Source organism: Kogia breviceps, chromosome 11 (genome assembly GCF_026419965.1).
Source record: "Kogia breviceps isolate mKogBre1 chromosome 11, mKogBre1 haplotype 1, whole genome shotgun sequence".
NCBI lineage: Eukaryota > Metazoa > Chordata > Mammalia > Artiodactyla > Physeteridae > Kogia > Kogia breviceps.
The window spans coordinates 43,277,507-43,299,790 of NC_081320.1; the positions used below are offsets into that span (position 1 = coordinate 43,277,507).

The window sequence follows — 22,284 nt, forward strand, 5'->3', positions numbered from 1 at the left end:
TGCTGGTTCATAGAATGAGTTTGGAAGCATTTCTTCCTCTGCAATTTTTTGGAATAGTTTGAGAAGGAAAGGTGTTAACTCTTCTCTAAATGTGTGGTAGAATTCACCTGTGAAGTCATCTAGTCCTGGACTTCTGTTGCTTGGGAGGTTTTTGTTACTGATTTAATTTCAGTACTGGTAATTAGTCTGTTCCTGTTTTCCATTTCTTCCTTGTTCAGTCTTGGGAGATTGTATATCTCTAGGAATTTGTCCATTTCTTCTAGGTTGACCATTTTATTTGCATACAGTTGCTTGTGGTAATCTCTTATGATCCTTTATATCTCTGTAGTGTTGGTAGTAACTTCTTTTCCATTTCTGATTTTATTTATTTGGGCCCTCTTTTTTTTCTTGATGAGTCTGGTTAAAGGTTTATCGATTTTATTTATCTTTTCAAAGAACCAGTTCTTAGTTTCCTTGATCTTTTTTTTTCTTTTTCTTTGTCTCTATTTCATTTATTTCTACTCTGATCTTTATGTTGTCTTTCCTTCTACTAACTTTGGATTTTGTTCTTCTTTTTCTAGTTCCTCTAGTGTAAGTTTAGGTTGTTTATTTGAGATTTTTTTCTTATTTCCTGAGATTGGCTTATATCACTATAAACTTACCTGTTCATGCTGCATCCCATAGATTTTGGATCATTGTGTTCTTGTTTTCATTTGTCTCCAGGTATTTTTTAAATTTCTTCAGTGATCCATTGGTTGTTTAGTAGCATATTATTTATCCTCCACATGTTTGTGTTTTTTTGCAGTTTTTTTCTTGTAGTTGACTTACTGGTCTCATAGCGTTGTGGTAGGAAAAATGCTTGATATAATTTCAATTTTCTTGATTTTACTGAGGCTTGTTTTTGTGGCTTAGCATATGATCTATCCTGGAGGATGTTCCCTGTGCACTTGAAAAGAATGTGTATTCTGCTGCTTTTGGATGGAATGTTCTATGTATATCTGTTAATAAGTCCATATGATCTAATGTGTCATTTATGACCATTGTTTACTTATTGGTTTTCTCTCTGGGTGATCTATTGATGTAAGTGGGGTGGTAAAGTCCCCTACTCTTATTGCATTACTGTTGATTTCTCCCTTTATGTCTGTTAATATTTGCTGTATGTATTTAGGTGCTCCTATGTTGGGTGCATATATATTTATATTTGTTATATCTTCTTCTTGGATTGATCCCTTGATCACTGTGTAATATCCTTCTTTGTCTCTTGTTACAGTCTTTGTTTTAAAGTCTGTTTTGTCTGATATAAGTATTGCTACCCCAGCTTTCTTATTTCCATTTGCATGGAATACCTTTTTCCATACCTTTCCTTTCAGTCTGTGTGTCTCTTTAGATGTGAAGTGAGTCTCTGTAGGCAGCATAAATATAGGTCTTGTTTTTGTATCCATTCAGCCACTCTGTGTCTTTTGATTGGCGCCTATAGTCTCTTTACATTTAAAGTAATTATTGATAGGTATGTATTCATTGTCATTTTGTTAATTGCTTTTGTAGTTCTTTTTTATTCCTGTATTCTTTTGTTCTCTTCCCTTGTGATTTGTTGATGATCTTTAGTGTTATATTTGGAGTCTTTCTCTTTCTTGTGTGTGTATCTATTATAGGTTTGTGGGTTGTGATTACAATGATAGGTTTTTGGGTTGTGGTTACAATGAGGTTTATCTATAGCAATATATATTTATTTTAAGTTGTTGATCTCTTAATTTCAAATGCATTTTAACAAATCTGCATTTTTACTCCCCCTCCCAATTACTGTTTTTGTCATCATATTTTACATCTTTTTGTTTTGTGAATCCTTTAACTGCTTATTGCAGATATAGATACTTTTACTACTTTTGTTTTTTAATCTTCCTACTAGCTCTGTGTGTGGTTAATTTACTACCTTTACTGTATATTTAACTTTACCAATGAGCTTTTTCCTTTCATAATTTTTATGCTTCTAGTTATGGTCTTTTCTTTTTTGCTTAGAGAAGTGCCTTTAACATTTCTTGTAAAGCTGGTTTTGTGGTGCTGAAATCTTTTATCTTTTGCTTCTCTGTGAAACTTTTGATCTCTCCATCAAATGAAAGCCTTGCCAGGTGGCATATTCTTGGTTGTAGGTTTTTCCCTTTCATCACTTTAAATATATTGTGCCACTCCTTTCTGGCCTGTAGAGTTTCTGCTGAAAAGTCAGCTGACATCCTTATGGGAGTTCCCTTGTATGTAACTCATTGCTTTTCCCTTGCTGCTTTTATTTTTTTTAAATTTTATTTATTTATTTATTTATTTATTTGTTTGTTTATTTATTTATGGCTGCCTTGGGTCTTTGTTGCTGCGCACAGGCTTTTCTCTGGTTGCAGCAAGTGGGGATTACTCTTCATTGAGGTACTCTCATTGTGGTGTCTTCTTGTTGCAGAGCACAGGCTCTAGGCACTTGGGCTTCAGTAGTTGTGGCACATGGGCTCAGTAGTTGTGGCTCGTGGGCTCTAGAGCGCAGGCTCAGCAGTTGTGACACATGGGCTTAGTTGCTCCGTGGCATGTGGGACCTTCCCAGACCAGGGCTTGAACCCATGTCCCTCGCATTGGCAGGTGTATTCTTAACCACTGTGCCACCAGGGAAGCCCTCCCTTGCTGCTTTTAATATTCTCTCTTTATCTTTAATTTTTGCCATTTTAATTACAGTGTGTCTTGGTGTGGCCATCTTTGGATTGATCCAGTTTGGAACTGTCTGTTTCCTGGAGCTGGATGTCTGTTTCTTTTTCCAGGTTAGGGAAGTTTTCAGCTATTATGCCTTCAAATATGTTTTCTGCCCCTTTCACAAGGAAACTTTTAACAATCTCATGCCTTTTTGTGTTTATGAGCCCCTGACTCTTTCTTTTCCTTGGAATACTCTTTCAGGGTTTCCCAAATCTGTGACTTCTGAATTGCAATTCTTAAGTCCCAAATGAACACTTTTCTTATTTGCAGCCTCCTGCAGTATTTCTTTGTTGACAGCATGTATTTAAAAGGCTTTAAAAAATTATTTCCTATATTGCTTATATAGCTTTAAAATGTGTGTGTATGTTTATATGTATACACACACACACACACATATACATGACTGTGAAAAACTAGAAGAGGAAACAAAATCAAGGCCCCAAAGTTAGAGTTTGGTAGGTTTATCCAGCAACTGTTTGGACAGGGAGACTTATATTCCTGCCACCAGGGAAGTGAAAATCTCCTGCCATGGAGTTAGAAAGTTTCGTGGAGTAAGGCTTTGTAATGGATAAACTCTCTCTCCCAATGCTCTTCCTTCAGCTCTGACTTTATGCTCACCATGCAACTGTCTATTACTAATTAAGAATACCAGGCATTTAGATTTTGACTCATGGGAATGAATTAGCTATTCAAAAGAATAAACAAGTAAAGTTGAAATAGCAACAAATCAAATAACAAAAAACATTTTTATAGATTTTTAAACCTTACAAACATTTCATGTTCATTATCTAATTTAATCCTCAAATCAACTCCATGAGATAGTTATTATTTTCCCATGAGAAAATTACCACGTATTAAATCCTTAGTGATTGTTCAAGAAAAGCTGAAATCTTGAGTGTTACACCTATAAATGCCAAGGTTGGGTTTTTTTCCATGGGAACATTAGATGCTAAAATCAACAGGGATTTTCAGCTCAAGATGGCAGACTAGGAAACATATTTACTTTCTGTTCCCCTGAAACCATATTTAAATAAAAGTGTAGAAATACCAAAATTAATAAACCAATAAAAGCCAAGATATTGTGGAAGTCATCAATCACAGAAAGATTTCAACACATTTCGAGAAGGCAAACAATGAAATGGGAAGCAATGAATAAAATAATAAAGAAAAGACTACCCTAAGTAAGGCCTGCACAAAGCCAGGCAGCTTTTGCTGAGCTCTGGTTATAGTAAAGGGCAGAGGAAAGAAGAGGGGCTGAAAACAAGGAGATGAGTCATTTTAGGAAAAAAAGTTCATTTAATGAGCTCCAGGGAACACTCAGCCTGCTGCCATACTAACTCGTGAATTACAATGGATTGTTGGTAACCAAGACAGGAAAACAGGGAACAAACAAAACAAACAGAAATCAAGAGATTGTTTCTTACTGAACTCTTCTCAAATGAGATCAGGGAATTATGGTTAAATGCCACAGTTGTAAATCATTTCTGCTCCTGGAGAGGTTGGAAAGGGCTTATAATATTTACCCCCTTTTTTTCAGACAGAATTTAGGTCTGAGCAAAACCTTTTGTGTCCTCCAACCTCAAAGATTATTGGGAATGGAAGTCCATATTTGCTTTGACATACCATAAAAAGAATCTCATGAGCAGAGGGTCAAACTAATTTTGTAATATATGAATTATACCCAGTGTTAATTTAAATAGATTTTAAACTAAAATATATAAATAAATTTTTACTGATCTGTATGATTCTGGGTTCTAAAACTTCTACATGTCACATGCCTGATACATAACACACGGTGTCAGCCCCAGGAGAGAGAAAACACTCCAATAAGCAAGCCAAAGAAACAAGATTCAAACAAGGTAAAGTGACGTGTAGACCAGGAGATTTCAATTCTTTCCTGTCATGCTGAAGCTTCCAGCTCCTGAATAACAACACATGTTTCCCTTGTCTTAGACACCCAAGAGTATGTCTCCTCTCTTGGGCATAAGAATCTTAGAGTTATGTATGTGTAGTAAAGAGTGGACCCAGCTGGCATACTCACAATGACCAAATTGTGTTGATCGTATTTTTAAACCAATACGTCGCTCTATGATGAAGTTGCAATAAATGATATATTTGCTTTCTAGACATGAATGAGATGCCTTACTGGATATACTCCAGGAAGGCCAGAGAAACTGGCTTCTAATCCATATGGAATAATTCACTGGTGAATTTCTTTCAGGATAGCCCATGATTTATCTAGAATATAATCTTTACATATCTGGATCCTTCAAACTAGACCAAAGGGAAAATCTGGGCTGCAAGCCTCAATTAGAAATGTGGGATGTTGCTTCTTTCTAGACAAAACAAATGAATATTCTTTCCATACTGCCATTTTCAAATATACCTTGGAAAAGCCTTGTCATTTAAAGTATTTTACGGTTGTCGTACACTTAGATTGGTAAGAAAGGACTCATAAAACAGTATAAGTAAAGCAAATGACTGTACTAAACCCAGAAAATTGTTGAAAGAAAAGTGGTTAGCGTGTTCTAATTGGGATTCTAAATATAACTCATATTTCCTGCTGGTTTTGAGTATTTATTGCAAAGAATGAAGTGCGTGATAATGATTATCCTACTTGGTCGTACTGGGCCAGCCTCATTCTCTTCACAGATTCATATATGACTCAAGCATCTGCCTATTAATTTACCCCAGCTGCCAATATTTTAAATTGCCTTGAGCCAAATATTTCTTTTGTACGGTTGATCCATTTATTTTAATGACTGCCTTTTAATTTCCATCTTTCTTTTCTTGCTGCTACCCATCTTTATATGTAGTCATTAGAAACCAAAATGTGGCCACACTTTTTGGTGGAAAGATTTCATGTTAAAAGTGAACATTTTGACAGCTTTTTTGATTGGTGAAAGAAATGAGCTTGGAATAATGCCACCAGAGACTGAGTGGGAATTGCCCCTTTCAGCGGTACCATTCTTAGGAGCTAAAAATTAGGTGTTTAAAAGTTTATCTTGAGAGAATAACATGTAATGTAGTTTGAAATAAAAATATAATAACCTTATGAAGAAGAGCATTATAACTGATACAGTTGTGAAGGGGGTGAAATTATTAAATGAATGACTTTGATAAAGATTTCATGCACAAAATGTATTCACTAGGTTTCTACATAGTGATCTGCTTTTACTTTGTAATTTGTAGTCCTTAAAAGACTTAAAAAAAAAAATAAAGTCCATCCTTACACTTAAGTTTATATAGGTCAATCTTTTTTAATTTTTAATTTTTTGTAATTTCCATGTTACTGCCTACGGGTAACTATATGTTATGCATTCAGACATCTCTACTATGTAAACATTAAATAATTGCTCTTTTCATCAAAAAAAAAAAAAAGAAAGAAAGAAAGAAAGAAATGTGGGATGGTGCTATGCTGACAACTGATGGTCCCTGACCTGTATCTTCTGAGATTAGAACACAGTGTGGTGGATGACTAATTCATGGGTTGAACAAAAGAAGACCTCCTACAGGGCAGTGTATGTGTTCATTACAGTTATGGCATTTAGAGCTAAGTACCATAAGGGCTACAAGAAAAAAAAAAGTAACACATGAAGCATATATGATAAGGAGGCACCACAGTCCAGAGCACGAGCTCTGGAATCACATAGGCTTGGTTCAAATACTGGCTAAACCACTACCATCTGTATACGCTGAAGAACAGTCGAAGGTTTAAATGTGTTTTACAAAATTTTGAAAAAGAAGTGAAGAAAGAACCTATCTGCCAGGAAGGGATATCGTGGGGTGCAGCATCCAGTCAGGTCAGGGCTCTGCATCCCCTGCTCAGAAACCTTCCGCTTGGCTCATGGTGATGCTGGCAGCTGAGCAGCCCTGGAGGAGGTGCTCCTGTCTCCAGGCCCACAGAGAAGCTGCGGAGGTCCCCAGAGGAGGCGGGCCACACCCTGGCAAGATCTGGGTGGCTCCTGCACTCAGCTCTGAGCAGGCTCTGGCCTCTGGACCCCGTTGGCGGGGAGGGCTGGCCGATACATACCCATGGCTGAGGGGCCTGCAGAGCCGGTCCCTAGGCAGGGTGAGCTCTGGAGGAGAAGGCTTCCACAGTCCTGAACAGTCTCTGCATGGTGGCCCATCCAGTGCCAAACACCTGCCACCCACAGCGAGAAGTCCCAGCCGCTAGAAAGTCCAGAAGGGGTTGGGCTCTGGGGCCCCGCCCTTTGCCCTTGGGTTGGGTGTCTCCACGGGCTGGGCTTGCGTGCTCCCCCCCACCCCACCCCCCTGCCCCACCCGCCTTTTCTCTGTGACAGGTAAAATGAACATGTCACAGTGCCACGCTGAGCCATCCAGCGTCCGGTGCGTGCTAGACTTCGAGAGGAGTTAGAAGCTAGGAAGAAGCTCTCCCAGTTTCACACTCTGTTCTCCGATTGCTTGGTGCATAACCGCTTCTACATGGGCAATTTACTTTGTAAATTTCATACCTGGCTCCACTGCTGCGGGCCCTGGTGGGCTGTCACCCACTGGTTTTGCCCTCCCAGGAGGCTGCCATATCTGACCGGGACGACCCTGCTTCAGGACCTGCCTTCTGCCCTGGTCGCAGGCTGTCCCACCAGGACCGAGTGCCTTTATCGCCTGGCTTTTACATCGTGCCAAAAAGGCAGTATCCCATCCAGCAGGCCAGGTGCTCCCGTCTGGAGTTTCTTCCCTTGGTGAACTGGAGGGACTCGCCAAAGAAGCCCGTGCTGTCTGCTCATAATTCCATCAGGTTCAGCCACTCAGCCATCAAGACTCCTCCACTGGGGCGCAAATTTACCCTCCTGCATTCACCACTTGAGTAGGTAGTCAAGGTTAGGAAGCCATCCAGATGGCTAGGTACCATCCAGTCACCTCCCACTTCCTTGCCCAAAGGAGAGTAAGGTGAAGGTCCAAGAAGAACCCCGAAGAGGCATGGCAAAGATGGAGGATCACACAGAGACCGAAGGAGAGGACGATTGGAAGAGGGGCCACCCTAACAATGGGGATGTACCATTGACGTCTAGGCCCCAGGAGACCAGTGGAGTCCTCACTTCCCTCAAGTGCGATCCTGAGCCTCTGGACGTCCTTCCCGAGCACCCAGAAGACAATTTGAGTGAGAACACCCAGATGTCTCCAGTGAGCTCCTCCTCAGAAAGCCATATCATCTGCTCATATGGAGATCCTGGAGATGTCCTGCCTCCTTGGAAGCCTGAATCCCATGCCATGGTGTTCTCTGCCCCAATCACATGCTGCTCCCTGCTGCTGGAGAGGCCAACAAAAGAAGTGCTGGGTGAAGACCACTGGCCCAACTCGCCAGGCTCACTGATGTCTGGGAAGGAGCTGCAGCGTGAAAAATCTTCAGACATCCCATCAAGAAGCTCCCCTTCCCCGGTATCTACCAGCAGTAGGCCCTTCAAGCAGAAGATTCCCCTGCTGCTTTTTCTGCCGCTGCCGGGGCTGAGGTCGCCCCCCTCGGGGAAGGAGACACTGACATGGGATCGAGGTGAGCTGCCCCCTCCTCCTAAGCTTCCATGCTTACCTGCTGACAAAAACCCAGGCACCTTGGAGAAGAACACTGAGTGTCAGTGGAACAAGATCCTGAATAATATAAGGAAGGTTCAGCCACCGTCCCATGAAAAGGAACCCCGAACACCCATTTTTGTAGATTCTACCCCTCCTTTACTACTTAGCTACTCCTCTTCCAGTCCCTACCATCAATTCCCCTGTTTTAACTGGGCAGCCCATGACTTCTATGGCAATCCCTTCCACCAACATGGTCACGGCATCTGGAAGTTTGACCCTCCAGCCTACTGTAGATCCTGATGTCACTGACGTGGACACTACTGCCCCTTCCCAAGCTGTCATTTTTAGGTCTCCCCCAGGTTTCAGGGTGGAGCAGAGGCACCCTACAGGGGTACCAGTGTCCATGACCTGACCTGTGCCAATGGTCCCCTGCGACACCTCAAATTTTTTTTTTTTTTTTTTTGCGGTACGTGGGCCTCTCACTGTTGTGGCCTCTCCCGTTGCAGAGCACAGGCTCCGGACGCGCAGGCTCAGCGGCCACGGCTCACGGGCCCAGCTGCTCCACAGCATGTGGGATCCTTCCAGACCGGGGCATGAACCCATGTCACCTGCATCGGCAGGCGGACTCTCAACCACTGTGCCACCAGGGAAGCCCCACCTCAATTTTTAACCATCCCTTTGGCCCCCAAACCAACCTTCAGCCCATATTTGGGACCTCTTATGAGCAGCAGAGAGCCTCTCTCCCTGGTGCTCCTGTTTTCCCCAGCCCCCCATTTATGGCTTTGGCCGTTATCGGTGCTTCAGCAGGCAGCACCTCTGACACCGAAGCTATGGACACCACACCTCCTTCTTAAGCTGTCATTTTCCAGTCTGCCCCTGACTTTAGGTAGAACCAATACCCATTTCACACATCTGTTCCTATTGCAGAGAGCACACCACCCAGTGGTAGCAATGCCTCAGCCCATGCCTTGACTCATTTACCTGCAACATCGGCCAACAGACAGACCAACACTTCAAGCTTCTCTTGGACCTAGGTCTCCTGTCTCAGGCCACATTTGGGGCCAACGATGGGCAGAGGCCTAACGATTATTTTCTATTGGGAAACCCAGTAGACCCAGCACAAGATAAAGTCCTAACCTCTCCTGCAGCCCAGCCACTGCAAGTCAGCATAATGCAGTCAGCTTTGCCAGCTTCCCTATTCGCCACCACCAGCAACACGCAGTCGGCCTTTGGCGACAACCCAGGCATTCTCCCCATGGCTGTGTCCATTACTACTGGCTTTGGAGTTGCCACCTGGATGCTCAGTACTGGGGACAGTAGCTCGCTCTTTGCCGATACCACACCAGGCCTACTGTTCATGGGACCTGCAGCCCCAACAGCTGGTGGGAGCCTTGGAGTCAGTGTGTCAGCCCCAGGCCTTATTCAGAGGCATCCAGACCACTTAACTTTGGGGCAGGACTAAGTGGGGCACCCAGCACCGCTTCTGTTCCTATTTTGGGCCAGACAACCTGCCATCTGCCTGGCCACGGCAAGGCTGCTGCAGTAGGAGGGGCAGGCACCATCTCAGCATTTGGGAACATACCTGATTCCACCTTAAATCCAAATACCTGGGGCCTCCCTGGGCTGAATACAGGTGGTACGGTGATGGCAGGGGACAACACCATCCCCACGATGGGAGGCCACTTTCCATCACTGCACCCAGGGCCCATCTGGATGTAGAAAGTCTACATTTAAAAGTTCCATCACCAAGGAGAAGAAATCTGTGTCAAGGGACATGTCAGTTTCCACCTTCCATCAGAGCACACCACATCTGTTGGAGTTGCAAGTGTGGGTACCACTCGTGGGTTTCAACACACTTCTATTTCTACCTTATTTCCAAACACAAGGGGCCCACCTGCCTACAATCTAGGTGGTGGTCGTATAGGAGGGAACAACATCATGCCCATGATTGGAGGACGTGGTATTCCCGCTTACAACTGGGGCCCACCTGGCCAATACACAGGTGGTGCGGATGGAGGGCACAACATCTCACTGGTGCTCGGAGGCCCTGTGTCAATAACTGCCATCAGACTTGGAACCCATCTGTGCAGAGAACGGGGCGGGGGGGGCATGGGGGACAGCACCACACCTGCTGTGACTGGATACACTTCTGGTACCACATTCATACAAAGCACCTGGGCACCCCCTGGTCAAAACCCAGGTGGTGCCATGGGGGATAGCACCATCCATATTTAGAGAGGAACTTCTTCTCTCAGGAATAACACTGGGGTCCCCAAGTCAGGACACCCCTCTGACTTAGACGAGCCAGCATTGTGTTTGGAGGCTCCTGGTCAGGGCATCTGTGCCTGTGCTCATAGGAGCCAGGCAGTCTCATAACCTGCCCAGGGCTTCATAGGAGCCATCAGCTAATTCCTTTCTTCTATGAAGAAACTCAACAAATGAAGAGCAGATCTTATTCTGCAAACTGTGTGTAACCATGAATGGACTTTGCCTCACTGGAAAGCGGCTCAGCCACTTTAAGTGAAACTTAACCTCCTCTCTTCCTGCAGCAAGCCAGAGGACCACACCTCGGGTGTGCCAGAGTGTGTGTGTGTGTGTGTGTGTGTGTGTGTGTGTGTGTGTGTGTGTGTGTGTGTTGGAGGGTGAGGAGCATATGAGCCCACTTCAGAACTACACCAGACTTGAGAAGTTCCAGTTAGGAGAATGGAAGAGAGCTGGCTGTATCATCCACTGTGCCATCCCTGGCTTGACTGTTAACTTGATGGACCCAAGCTCCTGGCCAGTTTTCCCTAGACTTGGAACTGGCAGGATGCCCACTGCTGTTTTCAGATGCTTCCTCTCCCCCTATGCATTTGCCCCAATGGGCCCTTCTCTTTCCCAGCTTTATGTACATATATATATGTCAATAAAATCTTGTTTGTATTAATCTGCTTCTCTTTATGTGTCTTTACTCACTGACTCAGCTGTAGAGGAAGAACTGACATATATGAGTGTTGGTGTGTGAGCCAGACTTAAGGCCCCAAAATTTTGTGTCCCAGTGACTGGGATGTGGAATTAGGCACACATTATGGCTGCGTGTGCTGACTCCTGAAATCGGTTTTCAGTGTAACGAGTGACAATCAGGAAGAATTAAGGTCCAGAGGAGGGAGAGATGGGGTGACTCACCCTGGCTTCTCTATATGTGCCTCTGTCCCCTCACCACTCCGACCACACTGGAGGCTAGAGAATCCCTGATGTGTGATAAGGAACCACACTTTAAGATTTTAGTTTTTGAAAATGTTTAAATGTCTTTCGGGGCATCTTTTTATTCAATTAAGACTTAGGCCAGTCATCTTCATACATTCCCACTCCACCCAGAGAGGGTGGATTTGGCATCCAGGTTCATGTGTCTGGAGAAACAAAGGAAGAGTTCATACCTGCTCTGTAATTATTGAAAATTTAAGTTTACCTCAAATTTACCATGCTGCTTAAAATAGCAGAAAAGATCCTCTTTAATAACTGGCTTGGTTCTGAGCTAAACTGCTGAAATATCAATATCAAATCATAAGAGTTATAATTGTGCCCAATTCTGGCTGACCCTAGAGTTCTGCTGGGCCTCCACTAGGTTTAATAATGGCAAAATTCCTGAGTCTATGCAGCCTATCTTCCAGTTGGAGGGGAGAATAGAAACCCATATAAATTATCTGGTAGGTTAGCCAGTAATAAATGCTATGGAGATTAAGCAGTATATGGTGAGTTGAGATTGTGGGCAGAGAGAAGCAAGGCTTTCGGCTTAAACGGTAGACAGGATAAGTCTTACTGGGAACGTGGAATTTGAACAGTCTAGGGGGAGGCAGATGAGTCAGACATCTGAGGGAAAAGTATTCCAGATCATGGGAATAACCTCTGCAAGGCCCAGAGGAAGGATGCCAGTGTCCTCAGGGAAGAGTTAGTAAATAATGTGGTTGGAATAGAGTCAGCAAGTGGGAGGGAGGGAAGGAGGAATGGAGGACAGAGATGTGTGTTGAATTCCCTGCATCACCATTTATTGATTGTGTGATCACAAACAGTTAATTCAACCTTCAAGTGTTTCAGTGAACTCAGTGCTTTTTCTATGGCCTATTTACCTCTCAAGAGCATTGGAAGGATAAAATAATGTAGGGAAGTATCCCTTCCTACCTTCCGATGGCCTACACTATCAGCTATTCCTTCTTTCTCCTTTTTAAAAAAAAATTTTTTGCGGTACGTAGGCCTCTCACTGTTGTGGGCTCTCCTGTTGGCGGAGCACAGGCTCTGGACGTGCAGGCTCAGTGGCCATGGCTCACGGGCCTAGCCGCTCTGTGGCATGTGGGATCTTCCCGGACAGGGGCACGAACCCGTGTCCCCTGCATTGGCAGGCGGACCCTCAACCACTGTGCCACCAGGGAAGCCCTTTTTCCTTTATTTGTAGCCTCTCTGTCTCTACTAGACTCTTTCTGTGAACATTTAAACATGTTCTAGACTGTCCAGTCTTTAAAGTTTCCAGGGACCTCTCACCCCTCCAGTTCCTGTTCATTCCTATTCCTTTCCTTGGCAGCTGGCCTCCTTGAGAGAGTATCTAATACTTCCTGTCACTGCAATGCATACCTCATCCATTTGACTTTCTCCCTCATTTCTCTTTATGGATACTGCTTTCATTAAGGTCATCAGAGACCTCAATGGCCCTAAATTCTGTGGACACTCTTCAGCCTTCCTTTTGACCTTGCATCAGCCTTCAAACACACCTGCCTTACTTGGTGTGTCAGTCCCCTGTGTAACAGATTACCACAAACTGGTGGCTTAAAACATAAATTTATTCTCTTGAAGTTCGGGAGGCCAGAAGTCAAAAACCAAGGTGTTGGGAGGGCTGGACTCTCTGGAGGCTGTCAGGGAGAATCTGTTCTTTGCCTCTTCAACTTCTGGTGCCTATAGGCATTGCTTGGCTTGTGGCCACATCACTCCAATCTCTGCCTCCCTGGTCACACTGCCACCTTCTCTCTGTCTCAAATCTCCTCTGCTTTTCTCTTATAAGGACACATCATTGGATTTAGGACCGACTGGGATAATCCAGAATGATGTACGTATCTCAAGGTCCTTAATTTAGTTGCATCCGCAAAGACCCCTAATCTAAATAATGTAGCCTTCACAGGTTCTAGGGATTAGGGTCTGAACATATCTTTTGGGGAGCTACCATTCAACTCACTACACTGGAGTTCTGTCCTCCCTTGATTTCTGTGATGGCACACTCTTCTGGTTTCCTTCTCTGTCTCCTTTTCTATACTATCTCCTCCTATAACTGACTTCTTAAAATGTTCACACTTGTCAGGTCTGGATCTTGGACCCTCTTCTCATCTCACTTTGCCCTTTTTCCCTAGGCAATATCTTTTAGTCCCATGACTTCTGTTACCATTTATGTAAACAACTAGTCCAAATTTCTATATTTAGCCATACCTCACCTACTGGTGCATATAAACAACCTACCTATGGCACCATTTGAGTGTTTCAGAGGCATTACACATTTAATGTGTCCAAAATAGAACTCATCACACTTTATACCTCGACTCCCCGCTTGTGCCAAAGTTTTCCTTGATATTTCCCTCACCCTGTCTCCCCACACATCCAGTTCCTCACCAGAACAACCTAAAATAGTTTTGGAATCTACCTACTCTCTTCTTACTGCCATTATCTTAGTCCAAGTAGCTACCTCTTTTTTTTTTTTTTTTTTTTTCCCCATCTGGATTAGTGCATTAGCTGCCTTACTGGTCTCCCGTTATCCACTCTCAGTCTCTCCAATCCATTTTCCATGTGGCAGCCTGAGTGATCTCAAAATATGAATTGAGTCATGTCACTATACTACTGAGGACACTCTTTAATGTCTTTCATTGCTTTTAGGATGATATCCAAAATCCTTCATGTAGCCTTTGATGTCCTGCATGATCTGGCCCCTTTTGCCTCTGCAACCTCATCTCTCTTCCTTGGCAATTCTCCCCCCTGGTTCTCCTTTGACCTTCCAACTATATACATACCTACCTTCTTGTACTTCCTGAAAGTTCCCTCCTGCCTCTGAGTCTTTGCACATGCTTTACCCTCTCCTCCCTATTGCTAGCTAACTTAAGTTCTTCAGGTATCAGTCTAAATGTTGCTTGTTCAGGGAAACCTTTCCTAACCATCCCCCACTCCTGGACTAGATTGGGTCTTCCTGTTGTCTTCTCATACTCCCTTTTACTTCTCCTTTTTTTTTTTTTTTTTTTTTTTTTTTTTTGTGGTATGCGGGCCTCTCACTGTTGTGGCCTCTCCCGTTGCGGAGCACAGGCTCCGGACGCACAGGCTCAGCGGCCATGGCTCACGGGCCCAGCCGCTCCGCGGCATGTGGGATCTTCCCGGACCGGGGCTCGAACCTGTATCCCCTGCATTGGCAGGCATTCTCTCAACCACTGCGCCACAAGGGAATCCCCTCCTTTTAATTTAATAGTAATTATTCTTAATTATTTGCTTGTCTCTCTCCTGAGCGAATGTAAATACCACCAGGGAAAGGACTGTGTACCCTGTCAAAGCAGCAGTCAAGCACAGTGCCAAGGGTAGATGGGCACACAGATATTAGTGAGTGAGTGCATCTAATTACCTGAGTTGCTAAGATGTAACTGGGAAAAGACAAAACCTGAATCTAGTGGCAGCATGTTTGAAGTAAAATAAAATGTAAAATTGTTGTCCATAATGTTTAATTTTTATTAACCAGTATTAACCAGACTGAATGAAGTTAACAAAACTGTAGGAAACAGAATAGTAGAGACTAGTTTTTATATCAGCTACTCAAATGACTTTTTCCCAGTAATTGAGTCAAAAGTTCCAAGTGTTCTTGACAGTCAGACTGTTATCCTGGGCACGATCTAGGTTTATAGCTTCTGAAAAAATCTCATTTAGGTTAAAAAAAATAGTCAGTTTTTGGTGTGAGCATGTTGTATCTGAAATTTGTGGTTTTTCAAAGTGTTGAGCTGATGAAGTATGTATTCTAGAAATATCCTAGATATATTAAAAGCCCTGACGTTCTTTGGGGCTGAGAACCAAGGCCTCTGTTTCAAGCCAAATATCTTAAACACAAACCCTTGACCATGGTAAAGTTCTAAATCAAATGCTTGGAAGGAGCTTAGCACTCCTGTTTTGACTATGAACAGGGGTACATGCTTTCCCATCTTCAGCCAAATGACAATCGTTATTTTCCATTTTCAGCATGTTTGCCGTGTCTATAAGAGGGAAAGTGAGATACAGGGGGAAGAAGTTTCAAATAGTTCTTAGATTTCATAATGCAGTATAGACACAGACCAGACACCAACTCCTTTATGTACTGCTGAGGTCTAATTCTTGAAGAACTTCTCAAGTAATGACCTACTTCAGACTGCACATTTGACTTCTTGATAGATAATTGGAAAGATGTGGCAACTGGTGGTCTATGTGGCAGAGATAGTTGTCAGTGTTTATTGAATACCTGTGTTAGTTATTTATTATTATATAACTACTTACCCCAAAGATTAGCAGGTTAAAACAACAAACATTTATTATCTCACAGTTCCTGTGGGTCAGGAATCTGGGAACAGCTTAGCTGGGTGCCTCTATCTCCGAGTCTCTCATGAAGTTACAGTCAAGCTGTCAAATGGAATGGCTGTCTCATCTGAGGGCTTGACTGGGGGAAGATGAACTTCTAAACTCAATCACATGGTTGTTAGTAAGATCGAATTCCTTTTCACATGCGCCTCTCCGTAGTGTAGCTGACAACGTAGCAGCTATTCTGATTTGTGATCTGCTTATGTAACCAAGCATTTCCCCCCACCTCTGGAAGCTTTGGGGGTATTTTCTTTGTCTCCACTACACTAGAATTTCACAATGATATGCTTTGGTGTGGGAGGATCAAGTGAAGTAATGAACGTAAAAAGTCAAAATAAGATGATTAGAGAAACACTGTGCTGTTGGAGGGCATGAACGATGGATGGTGAGCTGGAGAGGGACTGGAAACAGAAAGAGAATGTTAACGTGCAACTTCGGAAGCAGGAAAGTCAGGGAAGTTACAGGCAGTGGTGGTATCTTACCTGGTGTCTTCCTCAAGTTGGAAGGCATTCCCCAAGTGTCTTACCTAGGAGTTACCATTCTCCAGCAAAATCTCCCCATTCCCACCCCACTTCTAAGTCGAGGGGCACATTAAGCACCAATTCACTGTCACCCAGAAGGCCCACAAACCAGTGTTGTTATTGAACTAACGCAGCAACCCAGTTTGCTTAACCCCTGAACTAGTACCTTCTTTGGTCTTACTTTAGCACTGTCTGGGTGGGTTTTTTTTTGTTTTTGATTTTGTTTTGCGGTACGCAGGCCTCTCACTGTTGTGGCCTCTCCCGTTGCGGAGCACAGGCTCCGGACGCGCAGGATCAGCAGCCATGGCTCACGGGCCCAGCCGCTCTGCGACATGTGAGATCTTCCCGGACCGGGGCACGAACCTGTGTCCCCTGCATCGGCAGGCGGACTTTCAACCACTGCGCCACCAGGGAAGCCCTGGGTGGTTTTTTAAAAATGAGGTTGGACAGATTATGTGCCTTAAGTTACAGCATAGATATGAAAGTACTTTATAAATTGTTAAACACTGCACAAATTAAGTTGTTGGATTGCTGCTATTTAGAGAAACCAAACTTCCCAATTGTGTGGAAAACACAGGTGGAATGGTATAAAATACGAATCAATACTATATAACCTACTGTGGAGAGAACCACTTTCCTAGTACTGACAGTCTCATATCTCAGTGTTTTCAACTTCTCTAGAGTGTTTGTGTTAAACTGGATAATCCCCATGTTGAGTTTGTGGTAATTTTCCATTCCCTTTCTCATAAAGGTGTATCCTGCAGTTTGTTCTCTGTGCTCTGCCTTGCTCTTGAATTAGCAGGGTTATTCTGTTCTTTCTTCCTCTGTCTTCCCTTTTTCCTTATGGTCATGTGCACTCAGGATTTATTTTTTGGGCAAAGGCAGATGTTTTAGAAAACTGAACTCTGATTCTCTGTGGGTGATTTCCATAATGTGGGGAGAAATCAGTGTTGGTGGTAAACAACTGCCAAATGAATCTTTGGAAATATTATATACTGAATGTAATCTGCTACCCAGCAAGGTTCAAGAGCTTTAAGAGTCTCTGATTTGGGACTTCCCTGGTGGTGCAGTGGTTAAGAATCCATCTGCCAATGCAGGGTACACAGGTTTGATCCCTGGTCTGGGAAGATCCCACATGCTGCAGAGCAACTAAGCCCGCGTGCCACAACTACTGAAACCCGCGTGCACTAGAGCCCACACGCTGTAACTACTGAGCCCACGCGCCACAACTACTGAAGTCCACGCTGTCTAGGGCCTGCGTGCCTCAACTATTGAGCCTGCATGCTGCAGCTACTGAAGCTGGTGGGCCTAGAGCCCGTGCTCTGCAATAAGAGAAGCCACTGCAATGAGAAGCCCACGCACCGCAAAGAAGAGTAACCCCCCCGCGGCAACTAGAGAAAGCCCATGCACGGCAACGAAGACCCAATGCAGCCAAAAAAAAAACAGAAAAGGTCTCTGACTAGGAATACTTACTTATGCAGTTGCCCTGGCATTTAGAGCAGACTTGATTCCATCATTGTTATGCTGCAAATGGAAGTGGTGAAAGTCAAGAGCTGGTTTCCTCCCTTTTATAACCTTATAGAATTATTATTCTGGAGCAGTATTTGGAATAATCATTGATTTCTTTTGTCTCTATCTGAAATATGTTAAACTGATATATTTCATACTAGGTGCCCTATTTAAACCAACAGTGAATTAAATGGGTTCTGTCTTAAATTCTTTTTGAGCTATCACTGAGTTGTTTTTCCATCTATTCTTATTACTCTTCACAATTCTACTTTGTCTTTTAAGAAGATGAGATTTTCTAATGTTCATAACAGGTTAGAAAATTGCAAAAATTTTAAAGGGGAGTAAGCAGAGAAGGACTTTTTCATGAGTGTTGCCAAGATAGAAATGAGTGAGGAAATAATTTGTCAAAACTTAAAAATGCCCCAGGGATGGTTGGGAGGGGATTGAGTTGAGACTGGAAGGAGACAGGCTAGAAAGAGAAAGTTGCCTAAACACGATGATCTGCCTAAACAGGATGATCCCCAGTGGATATGGAGTTCCTAATACTGAGGTAGGCTACAAAATATAGAAATACACGTCTTGTGTTTCAGGAGTTTATAATTGGAAAGAGAAAAATTAAACATATGAAACAGAACAGTTAAGTAGTATTAACACCATGCTCATTACATACAAGAGCTTAGGGGAGGTGGTATAGAGTGAGTAAAGACTGCAGTGGTTTTTAAAGAATCGTTAAGATTTAAATAAAGCCCAGAAAAAAGACATATTTCAGATGATAGCGAACACATCAAAATGGTTTTGGAAGCCAAAGTAAACAATTTTTTAAAATATGTACGTATTTGAAAAGCCATAGACAGACAGACACTCAGAAAAACTGCAAACAAAAATTAAAGCCAGTAAAAACTGCCACCAAAAAATTAAGCGAAAAATAATTTTTATTTATAAATTAGTTTATGAAAAATAAAAATTATGACAAATGTAATAAAAATTCTTACAAAAGGTAAGGAAATGATATATATACCCTGAGAGAAAAATGGGTGAAGTACTTTAGCAGAAAAATTACAATATAAGAAATATAAATGGCTAGTAAGCTTATCTCAAAATACTTAGTCTCAGTAAAAATCAAAGAAATGTAAATGTAAACAATAACTTGCAAGTTTTCTTGTATGAAATTGGCAATGGTTTAAAAAATAATAATACTCATGAGTGCAGAGAAACAGGCATTTACATAATACCAGTGGGAATTTAAATTCTTACGGCAGCCTGGCAATAGATCAAGAGCCTTAAAAAAAACAAACCTTCTTTCCTATACAGCAGTTCTATTTCTAGGAGTTATCCTAAGGAAACCATTTGAAAAAGTGAACATAAGAAGTTCATCCAACCTTTATAATACAGAAATACAGGATATACACCAAATGACAGTATGGCTGTATTAACATAGAAATGAGAAAAAGCAAGTGATGGCGCATCATGCTGTTACTGTATGAATGGATCCTTGGAGAATGGTTGTGTGTATATGTACACACGTAGGGGAAGTCAGGAAGCTTATATCCACCACATTGTTAATCATTTTTAACTATGGATGGTTAGACGACTGGTGACCTTAACTTTTCTCCTTTTTGCTTTTCAATACAATTAACATGTATTATTTTTGAAATATGTTTTAAAGAAAAATACAGCTTAAGAATCAGAATAAGGGGCAATTGTTTACAGTGTTTATTAAGAATGCATTTTCTCTACCTAGTTAAATGTTAATAAGGAAGCTGTATGATCTTGGTTACGTTCTAGAACCTACAGAAATTTGGCTTGAAAAAATACTCCCCACCCCTGGCTCCCAACCCACTTGCCTAGAAAGGCTAACTGAGCCTAGATGGTTTTTTTCTTTTAACTCTTAAAGCATCGTACATCTGTATAGTTGGTAAGAGGATATGGCTAGTTTTTTAACAGTTACAGACTAGCAGTTTCTATTCATCTATAGTTAATAACTTTGATTTAGAACTTCAAAAGCATCTGGAAGAATGTTTTCATTTCCTTGATCCTTGTATCATTTTATCCTTTCTTTTGCTCCTGTTTAGGTTCTATCATAATGAATGGATCCAGTGTGGCGAATACTTCACCCAACATAAAATCCAAAGAGGACCAGGGGTTAAATGGGCATGATGAGAAGGAAAACCCATTTGCAGAGTACATGTGGATGGAGAATGAAGAGGATTTCAACAGACAGGTAAAGAAGTGAAAGGCTAATGAGATGTGTAATTCAACAGCTATAGTATATCACCGTCAGTCTGTTACAAGAGAAATGGGTTCATTGGCTTTAGAACAATGTGAAAATATGTAGAAGCCTGGTCTGGGCTGACCAAGAAGCAACTTCAGCTGCTGAGACCAGATTGAAGGTATCTTGGAGGATGATATTGAAATTTTTCTACCATGCTAATTAAAAGAGGATCGAATACCGTGGTGTTCTGGTGTAGACTTCTGGGAAACAGCAGCTGTGTGCAGACAGGCCAGCTTGGCATGCCCCACATAGGAACTCAGAGACTGGCAGAATGCAAGTCTGAGATAGAGAGTGTATTAGGTGGGGGAAGGCTAGACTGCTTCCCCAAAGATCCAGCAATAATTCATTGTCTTATATCTCTGTGGCGTTAACAGCCCAAGCAAGGTAAGCATTCCAGGTAGACAGGTGACCCTGCAACTACACGGTGCCCTCCGTGATGTTATGTTGCTTTGCCACGCCCAGGGCATTTTATCAGATTCAGGAGAACTGGAAGTCAAGCCACAAGGAAAGGCAGAGAGCCAAATGTCAAGGCAAAGATCTCTTTTTAACCAAGTGATGCCAAAATGCTCCCATCCCTTCTGGGGACATTACATGATTAATAGTTACGTGGCCATATCCAGCATGAGAGACAGGAAATGTGATTTTAACTGAACAGCCTGGTGCTTTGGGGAGAAGGAAACAAGTTTAGGGAGGCAGCCAGGAGTTACCACCCCATGTGGCCCATTGTGGTATGATCTGTGTGAATAGTACATAGATCATGCTTCCTGTCACACCCCTGGGCCCAGGTAACACTTTTCGTGGGTTGTGCCTGTGAATAAGGGTAGATTTAATACCAGGGAGCATGTTGTTACGCTCTTGGGGAGAGGAAGGGCACATCTTGAGCAGTCATGTTAAATCTTGTAGCTTGGAAATATTTTCTAGTTGTTATTTTAAGTACTTGATATTTAAAAAAAGAAAAGTGTGGCTAATTGTAATGTTGAAATATATGTTTAAGTCTTGCTACCAGTGACTTTTCCTTTGAATTCATGAGGTTAACTATATTGGCTGGCTTGGGTGATTATTTTTGCTTGATCAGCCCTCTGGTGGTGGCTGAAGTGAACTGCGAATCTGTCACCAGGCTTCCTGCAGGAAAGTGATGGCCAAACAAGAAGCGGGAAGCCTGTTAAAATGACACTTAATCTCCAGAGTGAAGCATACTCTTTATTAAGAGTTAACAGTGTCTGCAAAAAAGTGTAAAATATCCTAGCTATATATTGCTTTAGATTAAGACAGTCTTTAAGAAACATGCAGTTGGGGACTTCCTTGGTGGCGCAGTGGTTACTAATTCGCCTGCCAGTGCAGGGGACACAGGTTTGAGCCCCCGTCTGGGAAGATCCCTCATGCTGCAGAGCAACTAAGCCAGTGTGCCACAACTACTGAACCTGCGCTCTAGAGCCCTTGAGCCACAACTACTGAGCCCCCATGCCACAATTACTGAAGCCCACGTACCTAGAGTCCATCCTCCACAACAAGAGCCACCGCAATGAGAAGCCCATACCTCACAATGAAGAGTAGCCCAACTCACCTCAACTAGAGAAAGCCCGTGCACAGCAACGAAGACCCAACGCAGCCAAAAATAAAAATATATATATATAAATTAATTAATTTTAAAAAAGAAATATGCAGTTGTGTAAATACTCATATTATTTCTTCTTGTTTTGAAAGAATACTATATTGATGACATCATTTTCTATTGGTATGCAAAAAAGTGTTCTTTATATCTTTCTAAGGTTATGAGAGTATTTTTTCTCATGTAGGGGCCTCAATACCAGAAAAGTGGGCCAGAAGCTGGGAGTTGGTTTTGATTTAATCTCCACTATCCAGGTGTAGTGGTCTAGTCACATAGTTCCTGTACCCTTTTCATATCTGAAACATGGGAAATTTAAGAAGAATCGCTTCTCAACAAGATTGAGAAAAGAATTTCAAGCTTTAAAATGATTTTCTGTAAGTGCCATATGAGTGGAAAATATCTGTATCACATATTAGAAGATCTGTGAATACCTGGAATTTCTGCTATTTTGACTGTTTCCTCAGCCTTATTTTTGATGGAATTTGGTTGAAAATTTAAAAATGATATTTTCTCTAGCCTATCATTAGAAGCATCATAATTCT

The 22,284-nt window shown here is 42.5% G+C and overlaps 1 protein-coding gene across 1 annotated transcript in view; it reads left to right on the top strand.

Annotated features, from left to right (window-relative positions):
• PAIP2B (poly(A) binding protein interacting protein 2B) overlaps positions 1–22,284 on the top strand; it is a 50,380-nt gene that overhangs the window by 20,369 nt on the left and 7,727 nt on the right. Inside the window, exon 2 of the mRNA XM_067007435.1 lies at positions 19,934–20,082. Within this exon, the coding sequence (XP_066863536.1) occupies positions 19,945–20,082 (138 nt within the window). The 5' untranslated portion in view covers positions 19,934–19,944. The remainder of the gene's footprint in view (positions 1–19,933; positions 20,083–22,284) is intronic.